A 17,293-nucleotide genomic window follows, 5' to 3' on the forward strand; every position below is an offset into this window, starting at 1 on the left:
TCACCAGCATCACAGAAAATAAAAAAATAAAAATTTAAAAGAAGAAGAGAATACTAATCAAATATGAAATGAGTAAATGAATACATGTTCAAAAAAAGCAAAATACCACCCAGATATAAATAGGTTTCTAAATAAAAGATGTTACATTTTATTTATTTAGAAGGAGAAAAAGTAAAACAGAATTATTGGACTTCAATTATAGATTTTACTCAAGTAAGAATCATATAGTAGCCTGTTAAGATTTACTAGTTGTCGTACAGGAGTCTCTAAGAGTCAGTTTGAAGATAGTCATTTAAGATCAAACTGCAGTTGTTTAATGTGAGTGAACAACATTAACAAAAAGTAATGATGATAGGGGCTGGGGTTGTAGCTCAGTGGTAGAGAGCTTGTCTTGTACGTGTGAGGCAGTGGGTTCAATCTTCAGTACCACATAAAAATAAATAAATAAAATAAAGATATTGTCTGTTTACAACTAAAAAATATTTTTAAAATGATGATAAATACTAGTTACTGTTATAATTGCTTACATCTAACAGATTGATCTTTACCTGGCCTATGATGTTTGGTTTAGTGGTAAGAATGGCTTTTTAGCATTGTGCTTACTTAGAGTTTTAGGTGAATTTTTAACTTAGGTGTTTTTGTTTCTTTGTTTCTTTCTTTTTTTTTTTTTTTTTTTCCTGTTTGTTTTCAGATAGCTAAAATCGGTGCTTTCTGCTGTGGCCTTAGCTTATGTAATCAGCACACAATAGTCCTCTATGTTTTATGCATAATACCTTGGATTCTCTTTCGACTTTTAAAAGAGAAGGTAGGTTTTGGAATTTATAAAAATAAAATTAATAACATTTTGTTTAGATTCAATATAGCATTTGTTTCATCAGAAAACTTGGGGCTTTAATTTTTCTTGAGTTTTGTGTAAAGCATAAATAACCTTAAGCCCTAACAATATTGACTGGAAAAAAAAGGATTTACAAAAATAATGTAATATTGATTGCAGTGGCATGTGGCCTATTTCATAATTTTCTTCATGATTCTGAAAATAGGTTAAAAGGACTTTAAAGCAATAATACTAAGTTTCCTTAATAGTTTTATTATACATTTAAGGACACAGAGTGGTATAGTAGTCATTCATTCATATTTAACTGTTTGTTGAGTGCTTGCTCTATGCTGTATCCTTGCTCTAAGTGTGGAGATTTAGCTCTCAACAAACAGACAATATCCCTGTAGTATGAACTCATTAAAATCTCTGATAAATAACAGTCCTATTTTCTCAGGATATTTCTCTAGAATTAAAAAAAATGATTTATTTTTATTTCATCTTTCTATGAAAGAAAACTTTTTTGTTAATTAAAATGGCAGTAAATAGCAATATAGGAAAATTACTTTGTTGGGCAATAGGAGATTTAGGTAAGGAAAAGGCAGGGAGTCGAGTTAGACATGAACTCTTGAAAGAATAAATGTCCTTTATCAGTCAGACTTTCTTTTAGTCCATATGCAAAGCCAGTGCCAGCTAGGTCATTTTACTTTATTTAGTTTTTGTTTGTTTGTTTATGAACAAATTCAGCTACGTTTGTCATTTTATTATTTGCTCATTATACCAATTATAATTAGAAGTATAATAGAAAACATACAAGTAATAAAATTATTATATAGTAATAGGTAAATAATTATACTAGAGCTTTAGATTATTATATTAACTATTCTTGAACACATTTAGTTTCTTAGCATCTTGGCAACAAAGCAAAAAGGTAATGTGGAGATTATAAAATTCTGATTATGTGATTAAAAAGCAAATAAAAGGGAAACATAACAGTTGACAGGAAAGAGCAACTTTTCTTGGACTCGAATTCTATGAAGTCAATCATTTCAGTCTCACATTTCAGTCACAACAGTTAGCAGTATCCAAATTTCATAGAATATTCAGAAAGTTCTTCATGTGACCTTTTATAGTACATATCATTGATTTTTTAAAAATTAAATGTATTTTTATAATTAAATTTATTTATAAAATTAATTTATTTTAATTAGGTATATATAACAGCAGAATGTATTTTGATTAATTGTACACAATTGCAGCACAACTTTTTGTTTCTCTGGTTATACATGATGTAGTGTACACAATATGTGCTGTCATACATGTACCTAGGGTAATGATGTCCATCTCATTACACCATCTTTCGTACCCCCATACCCCCTTCCCACTCCTCCCTCCCCTTTGCCCATCAAAATTCCTCCATATTTTCCATGCCTCCCCGCCCCGCCCATTATGGATCAGCATCCACTTACCAGAGACCATTCAGCCTTTGGTTTTTTGGGATTGGCTTTGCTTAGCATGATATTCTCCAGTGCTATTCCTTTACTTGCAAATGCCATGATTTTATTCTCTTTTAGCGCTGAGTAATATTCCATTGTGTATATATATCACAGTTCCTTTATCCATTCATCTATTAAAAAGCATTTAGGTTGCTGCCACAGTTTAACTATTGTGAATTTAGCTGCTATAAATATTGATGTGGCCGTGTTACTATAGTATGCTGATTTTAAGTCCTTTGGGTACATACCCTTAATTTTTAAAAAATGGGTATATAACATTAAAAAGTATAACTCAGCCAAAATTTCCTATGGAATACAAAACTGAGGAAGCCCAAATATTTTTCTCAGTGGATGCACAGTTGGGGGTCAACAGACAATATAGCCCTCTCTAAACATAGCCCATTTGATATCAGTCATCTTAACCAGAGATATAGCTTGACCTGAGCAGACCCAGGATAGGTGCGTTCTCTGGAAAGGACCAAGAGTTGATTGAAAGGAGAGCCATGTACTTCATATAAAACATGCAGGATTTGGAGTTGACAATTTAGGAGATTGGACTAAGGGCCTGTTTACCCTAGAATGAGATGAGCTACTGATGAATGATGAAATTTGGAGAACCATGACTCTTTAACATACTTCTTCTTGTTCATTCATTTATGGTACTAAGGATTGAGCCCAGGGATACTCTACCACTGAGCTATGTCTCCAGCCCTTCTTATTTTATTTTTAGAGGGTCTTGCTAAATTGCCTAGGATGGCCTTGAACATGCTATCTACCTGCCTCAGCCTCCCAAGTAGCTGAGATTACAAGTAGCTGCCTCTGCACCTGGCTCATTTCCATTCTTTAGGCTAGAAAATAAGGTCTATGAAGTGCAGGGGTTGTTGGATCTCACTTTGAGGGGATTTGAAACAGAGCAAGGATTCTTGAGTCAGTTGGTGTCAACCCTGACTGCTCATCTAGCTAGGAAGCTTTTAAAAAATGTGTGTGTGTGCATATGTGTGTGTGTGCACATACATACACACATATATAATAATGTAGTACAGATGCATATGCATTTTTTATATACATATATACATGTATGTATGTGTATTTATCCTGAAACCTTATCTAAATTATTTTGTTATAATTGAGCTGGGGTGGGGTCTAGACACTACCCAGATTATTTCAATGTGCATCTAAGACTAAAAATTGCTCTCCAGACTATAATAGCTTTCATGTAATTGTTTCCTATTTATTCCTTATGCAAAAGGAAAATTCTGCAACAATTACATCTTACCATTCTAAATTCAACTTTATAATGTACAAAAAGTGCCAAAACATAAACATTTACTTTCCTTAAACCATTTTTAAGAATAGCAAAGCAAAGGCATAGTTGTTTGATTAGATATTTGTAAGTTTGTAAACACATTACTGCTATAGAAATCTCAAATGAAATCAGTACTATAATGAAAACACTTCATTTTCAATTAAGAATGTTTATTGAAAATGCTAATACAAGCCAACTCCCTGTTCTGCATCTGGTGAATGTGAACTTTCTTTCTTACATTCATTCTCAGAGATGAATTTCTTATTTTCGAAAAGGAAAAGTTAGCAATTTCTAGTTATGATGTTTGTAAGAGACCCCCTTCCCCAGTTAACCAATATTTTTAATCTTTCTGGCATACTTAAATTTATTCTTATAAAACTTTGTTGATACTGCCTTTCATTATTGAAGTGTATAGATAAGAAATATATTTTCCCAAATAGGTATATGAGATAACAGTTTGCATATAACAACAAATTTCTTTTAGTATTATATCCTAAATATAAATTGAGGAGGAAAAAAAGCATTTGGGTGAGCCTGAAGATTATATAAGAGCTAATTTTATTTGTGTGAAAAATTTCCATGAAATGTTCAAGGCCCTTGTAGGAAGAATTTATTATCCATGTACAATCATAATAAAGTATATACTTGAAGTCAACTTCTAATGATGACCATGATGTAAATTGGTATAATACCAATTCAGTGTTTTGAGCCTATTCAAAATCAGCCAAATAACACTTGATCACTTCTAAGTGGGTGATCTCAGCTGTGCAGTGTACATGTCATGACATAGCTTTAAGTGTAGAAGATACAATAAACATGATACTTATGAGTTTTGCTAATGTTATTTGCTTCACTCAGATTTCACCTGCCATGTAAAGGAGTTCAGGCTGATGCAATTTTCTAGTAATCCACAGTAATCAGAAGGTTTAACATAGTATTCTGTGGTGACTTAATATAAATTGAGAGATCAGCTCTGAGCAAACATATTTGATGTTTTCCTTGATGTGTTCTTGAAGTTCCAGGATGAATTGACTAAAATAAACACTGTTCAAAAACACAATGTGCTTTAATGCAGGAGCTATCACTGGGCTATTTGTTGAATTTGAGTCTGTGTTTCTCTGCTGGTTTGCTGCCCTATATCTACCTTCCCATCTCATCCTACCTCAATCATGCCCGCTGGACCTGGGGAGACCAGACAACACTTCGAGGATTTCTGACACATTTTCTCAGGGAAGAGTATGGAACATTCAGCCTGGTAAACTTACATTTCAAGCCCTTGTGAGGAAACAAGTGGTTATATTTTATTGTTCAATCAACTTCATTGTTGATTGAAAGAGCAATCAATGTTTATCAATGGCAGTAGATAGAATTTCCATTTTAGTTAGTAATATAACAAATTTTTCCCTTGGAATGTTAGAAAAAAATCAGAATCACTTCATCCAACAGCAAGCTGTTGTATATCCCTAATATACTTTTCAGGATGATATGCATTAAAGGGAACCTATTGCCCACTGTTGAAGACTGCCTGCAGTCTTGGGTACCATTGTGAATAAAAATCTGTGAATAAAAATATTGGAAAAATGTGAAGGAAAGGAAACTCAACAATTTTAATTCACCTTTATCAAAGCATTTCTTTTTGAAGTAACATATTTGATTAACAATGTTCATGTTAGTATTTATTTTTTTAAGAAACATTTTTTTAGTTGTAGATAGACACAATATATTTATTTATTTTTATGTGATGCTGAGAATCTAACCCAGTGCCTCACACATGCAAGGCAAGTCTCTACCATCAAGCCACAGCCCCAACCCTTAGTATTTACTTTTTAAAATTGAAGGCCTATTTATAAATGCTTTGTAAAATATTGGTTCACCAAATAGAAATAGTTCTTTCCAAAGAAATTCAAAAGGGTAAGGAAGGAGAGGCCTGTGAGGACTTTGTAAGATAAATTATGGTATTGATGAGGTTTTGTTCATCAAATGAATGGTGAGTCTGTAGATTTTTTTAAAAATTCTTTGTCCCTAAAATATACATTATGTATACTTTTGTAGATAGATGTTAGATATTATATTTATCTTACATGGAGATTTCATAATAAAATAGATTAGTAAAAGGTAATTTTTATTTATTATTTTCACTTCAAAGTGTGATACTTTATATTCTGATTTACTTATATTGGTTAATGCATTAAATACAGATTGATGGCTCTTCCATATTTGAAATTTCTATCTTTCACACATAATTGTGAAATTTTGAACAGGTTATAATAAACTTCAATTAAAATTCTCCAAAAGAGGACTAGGGATGTGACTCAGTGGTAAAGTGCTTTTCTGGCATGTGTGAGTCTCTGGGTTCAATTGCCAGCACTAAAAAAAAAAAAAAAAAAAAAAAAAAATCCCCAAAAACGCATAAAGAGAGGCTATAACAAAAGTTTAAATAAGTCCACTGACTCATTAATGTATTAATCATTCCTGCTGAAATAATTTAAATGATTTTTAGCCAATTATTAATTTTTCATAAAGATATCCAAGTTTAGTTTTCACTACATTCAAAATTGAACAGGATCCAAAGTAAAGACTGTTGCATTATATATTTAAAACATGATATTATATTATAATGAATCAAAATCATTATAACATAATAACCTGCCAAGGCTTCAATTTAATATATGTACAAATAACCTTTCCTTTTTTGTGTTTAGGCCAAATCTGAAATAGGATCCAGTATGTCTGAAATACTGGTGTAAGTATAAATATTTAAAACCATTTGTAAATTAATTTGCTATTCGTTTTTCAAGATGATTTTTAGGGATTTCTAAGTCCCTGTCTTTGTAAAGAAGTGTGTCTGAGAAAGTTTTCACCTGTACAGTTAATAGTTATTTGTAAATATGGAGTTGTCTAATAGTTATTTGTAAATATGGAGTTGTCCAGGGGTCTAGCCTTTCCTTCAATGAGATAATGTTTAAAGTGAGCAGTAAATACAACAATGAATAAGAATATTGGGAGAATAATGAGAGCCCCCAAAACTAAAATGTTTCATCTTTCAATTGGGTACAGAATTTCCCAACATAGTGTTGCTTTATAAATAATTTTGCTCTTTGTTCTGATTTTTATATTGCCTTTCTTGGAGACATTTTATAACATAGTGTGTAGCATGATTTGAACAATTACTTTCTTGTATTTTTGGTTGGACCTATGCTTATTTAATTCTTCAGAGCTTCATTTTTTAAAATTATCTTTTGACTTTTTTTTTGCCTGTCCTCATCCTAAGCTCTATTTTGACTTACATATTTTTAATATCCAACCTTATTAGAACCAGCTTAAGCAAGTATATTTTCATCTACATTATCCAATAATGTTCTTTGAAAAATGGGTTAATATTTGCTTAAAATTTACACAGATTAAGACAACTTGAAAAATATTCATACCAACTTAAAAAATATCCATACCAATTGTACTGATTTATAAATTTCAGAATAAAGTAGGTTTCTAGAACACAAAAGTGATCTAACTAATTTCTAGTTTGGAACTTACATGGCCATTTGGAAAAAACTGAAACAAACAAACCATGTGGAGACTAGATCAACTTTCTATATGATGCAGTTCCTCATATAGAAATATATGCAGTTCATCGGCTTCTTAAAATTTCTTTCTTGTTTATTTACTAACTTGCTTCCTTCCAATCATCCTTTTTTTTCTTTTTAACCAACTTTTTTTCCAACTCCAAGATACATAGAAAATTATTGTTGTAATTTAATAAATAAAATTAAAATTTTAATAAATTTTCTTGTAATTAGAAAATACAAGTAAGCAAAAATAAGAAAATTAAAATTACCTGTCATCCCAATATAACTGCTATCATTAATCTGTTAACATTTTTGTCTATATCCTTCTGATCGTTTTCATATTTGTGTTTGTTTAAAATGGGATAATGTACATGTTTTATTAGTCTTTTGTTTTTCACTTTTACCTTATCTTGAAAATCTTTCCCTGCCATCATTTTTTAAATATAACCTTTTGATAGTTTTCACAACTGATTTTAAATATTTCCTCTTATGTCTGACTTAGACTTTTGCAGCTCCTCTTGCTTTTTTGGTGGGGAGAAGGTAGCAAGAAGCTCTGTTTTCTTTTAAAGATAAAGAGCTTTTTCAGGGACTCTGAACTTTGCCATATTCTAATGAACTCTATATGGAAAGACTCATTGCCTATTCCTTTCTACCGACCTTCCAGAGGTTGTTCTAGCACTTAGGCTTACTGTTACATTTTAGTTTAGCAAATTCTACATGAACCTCCAAAGAACTCTCAAGAGTAATCCTAGATTATACATCCAACTTTTATTAGTTGCACATAAAATTATCTACTGGGAAACTTAAAGGCCTCCTTTATATTCTAGTCATACCTGCTAGGTTTTATGGCTAGGAAAGGAAAAAAAAAAAAAAAACTAGACAAAAGTGATGACCACTCACACCTGCCCTGTTTGTTCAAATCAAATCATCATGTAGAATAGAGGCATAATCCTAGCAATGTCTAAGTGAGGGAAATTCTAGTCTTTAATTGTTTCAGGTGGACAGGAGTGTTAAGAAAGGAAACTTATAATTAAGTTATGAGAAAAATCCTTCAAAATGATGGAACCTAATCATCTACCCTTTTCCAGACAAGCAAATTAAATTCTTTCCCCATGCATATCTCTAAATTGCAATCCTGTATAAGAAAATTATTGAATCTAACCTTAGGCAGTGGCCATCTTTTAGAGCTTACATTTAAGCAACAGATCTCTAAGAATTAATTTTGAGACTGACTCCATTTCTTTTGAAGAAATGGGTCCCATGCTGGAATCAATTTTTCAAGTATATTTGCAAATGAGTTAGGATAACTTCTCTGAGTAGATGAGTCTCTATTAGTAAAATACACATTGTGTGCTTTTCATAATTATAGCATCACATTTTCTCCAGTAAATTTGCCAGTAGGGGTAAAAAAGTTTCTTGAACTGGTGTATAGAGTCATTTCTTTTTTAGAAATCAAAGACTGCTACAAGCAATAGCTATTTTAGAACTCAGATAACATTTGAGGAATACTTATTAGTTAATGGAAAAATTTAGTTTAATTGTAGGAGAAAAAATACATTTCTTTGAGCTTGCTTGGACATTTTCCAACCCAGAAATTTAGAAAATCAGGAATTCTTTTAAGGAAGAAAATAACCCTTGGCCTTTTCTTTCTTTGTGATTGTATCTCCAGAGAAGTATTTGAGCTAATTTTGCTTTCAGTTACTAAATTACTGGTGACCATGTCTACATTATCAACAAAGAAAGTTCAAAAACTCCTTTCAAACAACTTATCAATCAATCAGGAATATCCTATTCAGTATAACAAAATAAAAAATGTAGAACAATTTTGTATTCTGATCCTACTCTGATTTATATATGTTAATAACCAAATACTACAATCGGAAAACATCTTAGAACTGTTTATTTCTCTCTATGGTACTTTTTCTCCCAAATTTAAAAGGAGACAAAATAATTTTAAAATATGACTCCAGTTTTGTTCAGTGCATGATCAAACATTTATTCTGCAAATGATATTTTATTGGAATTAGTCATTTTTTTTTCTGACAACAATAAGTTATTTTGTTTTTTATAGTTCACAAGTAATAAATATGAGGACCGAACTATCGTACAACATTCAAGCCCTTGCAGTTTGGGCAAATATATGTCTAGCAAGAAAGTGAGTAATGTAATTCCTTATTTTTCTTTTGTTCATAAAGTGAACCAGTGTTTTAGCATGTCATTGCAGAACATTACCGGTATTGTTTTATGTTTCAAATAAATGACTGTTCTTGCTTTCTGTTAAGGCAAATATGTTTTGCTTTCCTGATACCTTATTTTATCTTCAATTATAAATCAATTATTTCAAAAACCTTATCAGTTTATTGCAACTAAAATAGGCAAGTCATGTGATATTTTAAACTTCTGATTTGATATTACTCTTCGTGTACTAATGATTACTGTATATGCAAAAGAAGCAAACAACTATTTATTTATTTATTTTTATAGTATTAGGCATTAAACCCCTGCCCTCTGCCACTGAACTATATCTGCAGCCCTTTTAAAAATTTTTTAAATTTATATATAGGGTTTCACTGTGTTGGCCAGGCTGTCTCCCTCCTGAGCAACTTCAGGCATGCATCAATACATTCAGCACAAACAACTATTTAAATTCCCCTGATAATAAAAGAAAGCCCTAAAAATATAGCACTGCTAATCTTTATTAATTTTTTATTAATTTATTTTCTTGTCTGTTGAACATGTGTATTTGTATATAAGTCAGTATATGTATGTACATCTATATTTATGGTTTTATTTACTTAATGTAACATTATATTGTTAATATTTTTCCATACCAAAAAATATTTAAGGTCATTTAAATGTCTACATAATACATTCCATCCTATGACCAAAGGAGAATTAAATTTCCCATTTGAGTGTTATTTTATTGCTTCCATTTTTTCCCTCTATTATGACACTAATACTAAAGCATTTTTATGGGTTGTTTATGCACATTTGTGGGTTTTGCTTAAAGATTTATGCCTGAATGTCAAATATTCAGTTATTTTGACACAAAGTCAGTGATTATAAGTATTTTTAAAGCTCTTGATAGAGATATTATGTAGTTAATTTTTCTCAAGGATTATACTAACATTCTCATACTAAATTCTCACCAACATTGATATAGTATTTCAGGCATGAAAATATGCTATATTTTGCATATGCTTGATTACTTCTTAAATTTAATATGATCAATAGTTGATATTTTTTCTGTGAGTATCCTTTGCTGCATGATTCTATTGTCTACAACATGCAATTTGAATAAACTTAAATTGCAATTATAGAAAATTATTATTTCAAGTTATATATTGAAATATATATAAATATATATATTTAAATATAAGTATATATATTTCTGAGTTCTATTCCAACTCAGATTTCAACACTGATGACTTTCTTTCTTCTTAAAAATGAAAATTTTATTTGGGTGTGGTGGTGCATGCCTATAATCCCAGCAGTATGAGGCAGGAGATTCATAAGTTCAAGGCCAGCCTGAACAGTTTAGGGAGAACTGGCTCAAAATAAAAGAACTGCAGTTTAGTTTTGTGATAGAGTGCCCCGGACACAATCCCTAGTACTGCCAAAAAAAATTTTAAAAATAAAAAAATAAAAGGTTTATAGTTACAAATATTTTTCTATAGTTTAAAGCTATTTAATGTTATTATTGATATTCATACATATAGATAATTTTGGACATATTTTTATTCGTTTTGTAGGGAGAGACAGAATTCACCATTAGTGTGGCTTTTTACTGGAATGTTTTGCATTTATTCATTGTTCTTCGCTTGGAGGGCAAATTTAGATATTTCAAAACCACTGTTCATGGGTGTGGTAAGTTTTACTTAGATACATCCTTTAATCAGAAAGTTTATGAAGATCGTGCAAACATGTCTCTTATGAACTTTATAAAAGAATGAATTATTTCAGGAATAATAAAAATTATATATACATTTTTACAAATCAAAAGTTAAATTATTGAGCCATTAAGATTACGGCCTCTTTTTAGGGAAAAAAAAATGCTATGTTTTGTTAATAGAGTAGTTAAACAGGAAAATAAATCTAAGGTAGACTTAGGTTAGTTGTGTGTGTGCATGTGTATGTGTTATATGTGTATACACTTACAAATATATGTATTTCATCTAGAATATTTTTTAGAATAGCAAAATAAATATGGGTTACAACGAGGGGCTGTTGCCAACCTATCCCTTTACTTCTTACTTGGAAGTTCTAGGCCTGTAAAAAGAGCATCTATGTTTCTGTTTTCCTGTCAGCCATCTCTGAGATTAGGGTATTTCTTCTTATAATAGAAACTCTATAAATTTGGACAGCTTTTTTTGATAGCTGAAACCAACTAGTCATTTGTGTATGTGCTTAAGATGCCTAATAAAAAATGACCTACTTGATCATCAGACTTGGGAACAAAATAAATTAGTGTAAACGGTTAGGAGAATCACATTTATTACTGATAATGCTGAGATTGGAGAATGTGACTTCTAAGTGTGGGCAAGAGGACTTCCTTATCCTGCCAGAGGGGACAGGTAGTGCTGTGACTATGGGGCAGGCCTCACCCCTCCTCACTCCTACCCACTGTGCACAGAGATAGACTGTCCTGGACAAGTGCCTGCTTCTTGGCAGCTCACTTCCAAGAGGGAGAGGAAAACACAGGACTGTGTTGTCCCAATAACAGTTTCAGCTTCCCATCAATTCAGTTCCTACCCTCCTATAGGAAGAAGTAAGGGAGGGTAAGGAGAGAGGCCAGGATTATTATACTCATATAGCTTATGCATAAGGAAGGGACTATTAGGAGAAAAGCAAAAGCATTTCTCTACCTCTCCCACTCTAGATAATCACTGGAGTTCAGTATTAAGATGAAGTGTGAATCCCAAAAGGGAGACCCACATGTCAAACTGGGAAGGAAGAACTGTTCTAAATTGAAAATTTAAGTGACCTCAGGTTGGATTGGTGAAGTCAGTTAACAAGATCTAAATGACAGGAGGCAAATACAACTAGTTGTAAGCAGTATAAATTTTTTAAATATTTAGGTACCTGACTGATTATATGAACTAGTCAAGTGGACCTACTGTTTGCCTATCTTTCACAGGTGGAACGATTTTGGATGCAAAGCAATGCAGTGGTGGCCGTCCTCGCTGGCATCGGTTTGGCTTCACTTGTGTCTAAGACTAACCAAGTGCTGAATAGCAACGGGCTTCAGTGTCTGGAATGGCTTTCAGCAACTCTTTTTGTAGTTTTCCAAATATATTCTAATTATAGGTAACCCATGGCTATTTTTATGAAAAGTAGCACTTGAGCCAGAGAATTTTGAATATTTTACATTCTAGGACATTCTATTTTGCATTTATTTTTAACTTCTATTGGTTTCTAAGATTCAAAGTGAGGCAGCTTGGTCTGAATGTGGTAGATTTTATGTTTGGGGATTAATAAGCTTTTTGAATCAGAACCAGAGATTGTTTGTAGCATCTGGAGTATGTATAAAATTACATGATCTAAAATACCACTTAAGTGGGGAATAAAGAGATTTGGGGCTTTTTGTATACCCTAAAATAATTTATGTTTCAAAGATTTTTGTCTTTTGAATTATAACTGGCCCTTTACCAGTCAACTTTATATTAGAAAATATTAATTATTTTTAAATAAATTTCTGAAAGTTTTTAACTCATGTATTATTAGTATTGTATATATATTTTTTCAATATCTTTTTAATAATGATGATAATGATCTCTGTATAACATAAAAGATGTCAAAGTCTTAGATGATAATTAATTTATTTCCAGCAGTATTAGATACATTGCAAAAGTAAAAGAAAGAGTCCCTTGGCATTTTGTTATAGTGAGATTTGACTGTATTTAAAGGATTCAGTTTTCTTCTGGGTACAGTGATTGTGATTGGGTACGGTGTCATGCTTGTGATTCCAGTGACTGGGGAGTCTAAGACAGGAGGATTGCAAGTTTAAGGTTAGCCTCAACAATTTAGCAAGGCCCTACATATCTTAGTGAGACCCTGTCTCAAATTTAAAAATAAAAAGGGGTGGGGATTATAAATCAGTGGTAAAACACCCATTGACTTATTCAATACCCAGTACTTCCCCCCTACAAAAAAAGGTTAAATTTCCTCTTTTAACTTAACTTTCAAAATCAATGTTCTTTATAATCCCAGGTAGAGCCTGTGCTAGGAACATTTCATCTTCAGGACATCTTGGGAAGGGGCTGCATGACCCAGACATAGCTCCATCACTAGCTCAAGGAGGGCTCACCAGCCTCCAGTGTTTTTTAATTCCAATTTTCTCCTGGCTTGGGTCATCAAGAGCATTCCAGGGTCAGCACCAGAGATGTTTGCACAGGTTAGGTGGTTTATCTTGTTTTGATTTTTTTATTTACCCAAGGGAATGAAATAGATAGCAACTTTTCTGGTTGAAAAAGTATGAGCCATCACCTGGCAAAGTAGGAAATCATAGTAGGAAATAGTAAATGTTGCACTGATTGCAGAGGCAGGGATAATATTCTGTTCCTTGAAAGGTTTGTTTGCTTTTTGGTACTAACCTTGTGATTCAGCTTGAGGCATTGCTTCTAAGCTCCATAAAATGTAATAGACCTGATAATAAGAGAAAAGATATTGCTTGCCTCATCTTTTGATGCTTCCCCTGCCCCTTGTAGTCTTTCTCTCTTTTCATGGAAAGTTCTCAAAATTCATGTACTTTTTCTTTGAAGTTAGAAAGTCTACTTCATTCTTGAAAAGAATTGTACTGCTGTTCTTGGCAAGAACAAATAGTGTCAGGAGAAAAGTAGACAACTCAGCAGACTATTCCTTCCCTTCCTTCTCTTTGGTCTTATTCTCCAGTGGTAATTTTTCACCTTCCAGTGGAGAAAGGAACACAGGAAGCCTGGGGTTCAGGGAAATGGTGGGAAGGAACAACCTCTGCATGCAAGAAAATCATACAAATGTCTTATAAATATATGTCATAAATTGGCAGATTTCCTTTTGCATTTCTGAAAGTTCCTTTGGCATAAATGAAATTAACATAAATTACCTTAAATTCCAAGTGGAATCAGAAACCTTACTTTTGTTATATGAAATCGGATTACTTTTAGGAAGAAAAAGACTTATTCTTGAGCACTAACTGATTCCCTTTTTATGGAAATGATTATAAATTCTAGAAGTAAAGTAGTAGATGAGTGTTTTTTCAGTTGCACAATTGGGTCCTTTTTTTAATCAAATGATAGTGTTTTTTAATTATGCAAATTCTCATAGGATATAAATTAAATAGTTTGAAACAATAAATGTAGATTTGTGATAGGAAAAGAATGGTGTGGAAAATAAACCCAATGTTATTAAAATTATAGCAAAGTATTGCTATTTTAACATTTTTGATCTTTTTATTTAGCATTTGTGACCAAAGGACCAACACTGTGATCGATAAATTTGCAAAGAACCTTCTAGATTCTATGCCACATGATGCAATTATCTTACTCAGAGGAGATTTGCCAGGCAATTCTCTCCGTTATATGCATTACTGCGAAGGATTGAGGCCAGATATTTCATTAGTGGATCAAGAAGTAAGTATATGTAAAATGTATTTGGAATTTATCAATCATTTTAAAACATTTATTATCATTTTTAAAATACCAAATAGATACAGTGATTATAATCATTCTTAGGTAGATTATATATCACATTCTTTTGTTTATTTTAATTGTTAGTATTGTTTGAGTTGCTTCTTTCTCATTTAACCTGAATGTTTTAAGAATTATGTATTTCATGTTAGATTCAAATAATATGCTAGGTCTCCAGTTCACATAATAAACCATGAAAATGTTTATTGTACTGTAAATGTATTGTTAAGTTGTTTTTTTTTTTTCATTTAGCCAACTCAGCCATTTAAAGTAATACTGTCTACTGGTCTAGGGATTAAAATAAATTAAATTGAATATAAAATAAAACATACTGTGGTTAAAATAGCTACTTGATCATCAGAGTTGTGAACTCAAATAATTTCTCAAAATAAAAACTATTAACTACAACTCTGCTATGGAAATTTTGCATAATCTTTGCTGATCCTAGGACAAAAACATGTTAGGAGGGGACTTGTAAAAATTTTGATGGCAATTAAAACAATTTTCTGGAAATGAAGAACCATATTTAAAACACAACATTTGGGGCTAGAGTTGTAGCTCAGTGACAGAGCACTTGCCTAACACGTATGAGGCTCTGTATTCAATCCTCAACACCACATAAAAATAAATAAGTAAAATAAAAGTATTGTATCCATCTATAATTAGGAATATAAAAAATACTTTTAAAAACCCCTACAATATTTATTATTTAGACCATAATTATCTAAAAGGAAATAAATCTGGTGCTTTTAGAGTAGTCATCAAGAAAAGTGAAATTTTTAATCTTAAATGAATAATTATGATTGTTCAATAGAGCAATTATTAGGCACAATACTTTTAATAAATTGTGTTGAAGTAGAGAATAATTAGAATTTTTGGAGAAAAATAACACATTTGCAAATACTTTGTAGGGAAATTTGCAGATTATAAATATTTTATAAGCACTTTGCATTTATGTTATACACACATATTGATGAATTTAATCTTAAGTCTAATTCAAGTCTAGCTTCTGACAAAAGCTAGGTTATTCATTAATAATGTGGTAGATTATTTTTTGATAACATGATATTATTATGCTGTGATTTTAAATATTATTTGTAGCCCAGTAAAGTGCTGCTTAGCATGTATGAGGTCCTGAGTTCAATTCCTAGCACATGTGTGTGCATGTGCATGTGTGTGCATGTGTGAATACTGTTTGAGATATCAGCGGCTATAGTTAAGAAGTATGGATTTCAAAGAGTATAAGATATAAATTCAGGTTTTCATTCTATCATTTCCTAGATGTGACAGGGAATAACAATTTTCTTCTCAAAGCTTCTCTTCCCTTATGCATGAAATAGAAGTTATTATTCTATAAGCTAGGATCTTTTGAATGCACGAAAAAAGAATGCCTTAGAGTAACTTAAACTATGGAGTTTATATTTCACATAACAAGTAGTCTTAGATAGGTGATTTTAGGGTTGATGATAGAAGAAGCTCAATAATGTCAGAATTCTGGGGCATGGATGCACGGTTCCAAACATCACAACCTAAAACAAAGCAAGGTACTTCTGTTTGGGCCTGTCCCCCTCTTCTCTATTGGAAGTTTTCCAAGGCCTTAGAAATTCCCAGCAGACCTCCACCAGAGCTGGCTCGTATGCCCACTCCTGAAATATTCACTAGTAAAGTGAATGTCTGAGATACCTGACCAAAATCAAAGTTACTTTAGCAAGCAAGAAGACAATAGCTGTTAAATGTGCAATCAACAGGGTCTGATGCAATTGTTTCTGTAAAAGAAGGTTATTGTGGAAATTAAATAAGAAGCATGAAGGTCATAATGCAAACAGGGTATTTCAGCTTTTTGCTGAAAGCCTTGAGCAAAAAATTCCAATCCATTATTTGTTGAGTTTTATAGTGTTCACTTAGATTAAAAGTAATTTGTCACCAGGCCTGGTGGCGCACACCTGTAATCCCAGCAGCTCGGGTGGCTGAGACAGCTGAGACAGGAAGATCTCGAGTTCAAAGCCAGCCTCAGCAATGGTGAGGAGTTAAGCCACTCAGTGAGACTTTTTCTCTAAATAAAATAAAAATAGGACTGGGGATGTGGCTCAGTTGTCGAGTGCCCCTGAGTTCAATCCCCAGTACCAAAATAATAATAATAATAATAATAATAATTTGTCATTTTCATGTTAAATGACTTACATGATCTAAGTAAGCATAAGCACAATTGCTCAGATGTTAATATAAAAACAAAACTTTGAAAGTGCAAATAGGAATCTTTTCTTTAAAAAGAGGGTCTCTAACATATGAAAGTATGTAATTAACTATACATTAATTATACAATTAATAAAAGTGATTTTTCTAATATTAATAATTCATTTTAATCAAAAGAACATTAAAGTATTGACACTAATTTCTGTATACTAATAAATTCAGCCAAAGGGGTTAAAAACCCTTTGAGACCTAGA

The 17,293-nt window shown here is 31.9% G+C and overlaps 1 protein-coding gene across 5 annotated transcripts in view; it reads left to right on the forward strand.

The window, feature by feature from the left end:
- The window catches only part of Tmem260 (transmembrane protein 260), a 68,896-nt gene that overhangs the window by 23,946 nt on the left and 27,657 nt on the right, over window positions 1–17,293 (forward strand). For 3 of the 5 annotated variants that reach the window (XM_013357521.4, XM_005322732.5, XM_021724747.3), the window contains exons 5-11: window positions 692–805; window positions 4,692–4,871; window positions 6,319–6,359; window positions 9,254–9,337; window positions 10,935–11,049; window positions 12,320–12,489; window positions 14,618–14,789. In XM_013357521.4, coding sequence (XP_013212975.1) covers window positions 692–805; window positions 4,692–4,871; window positions 6,319–6,359; window positions 9,254–9,337; window positions 10,935–11,049; window positions 12,320–12,489; window positions 14,618–14,789 — 876 coding nt within the window. The remainder of the gene's footprint in view (window positions 1–691; window positions 806–4,691; window positions 4,872–6,318; window positions 6,360–9,253; window positions 9,338–10,934; window positions 11,050–12,319; window positions 12,490–14,617; window positions 14,790–17,293) is intronic. The other 2 variants (XM_013357522.4, XM_078049953.1) reach the window with 2 other exon arrangements.

Source organism: Ictidomys tridecemlineatus, chromosome 5 (genome assembly GCF_052094955.1).
Source record: "Ictidomys tridecemlineatus isolate mIctTri1 chromosome 5, mIctTri1.hap1, whole genome shotgun sequence".
NCBI classification, from domain to species: domain Eukaryota; kingdom Metazoa; phylum Chordata; class Mammalia; order Rodentia; family Sciuridae; genus Ictidomys; species Ictidomys tridecemlineatus.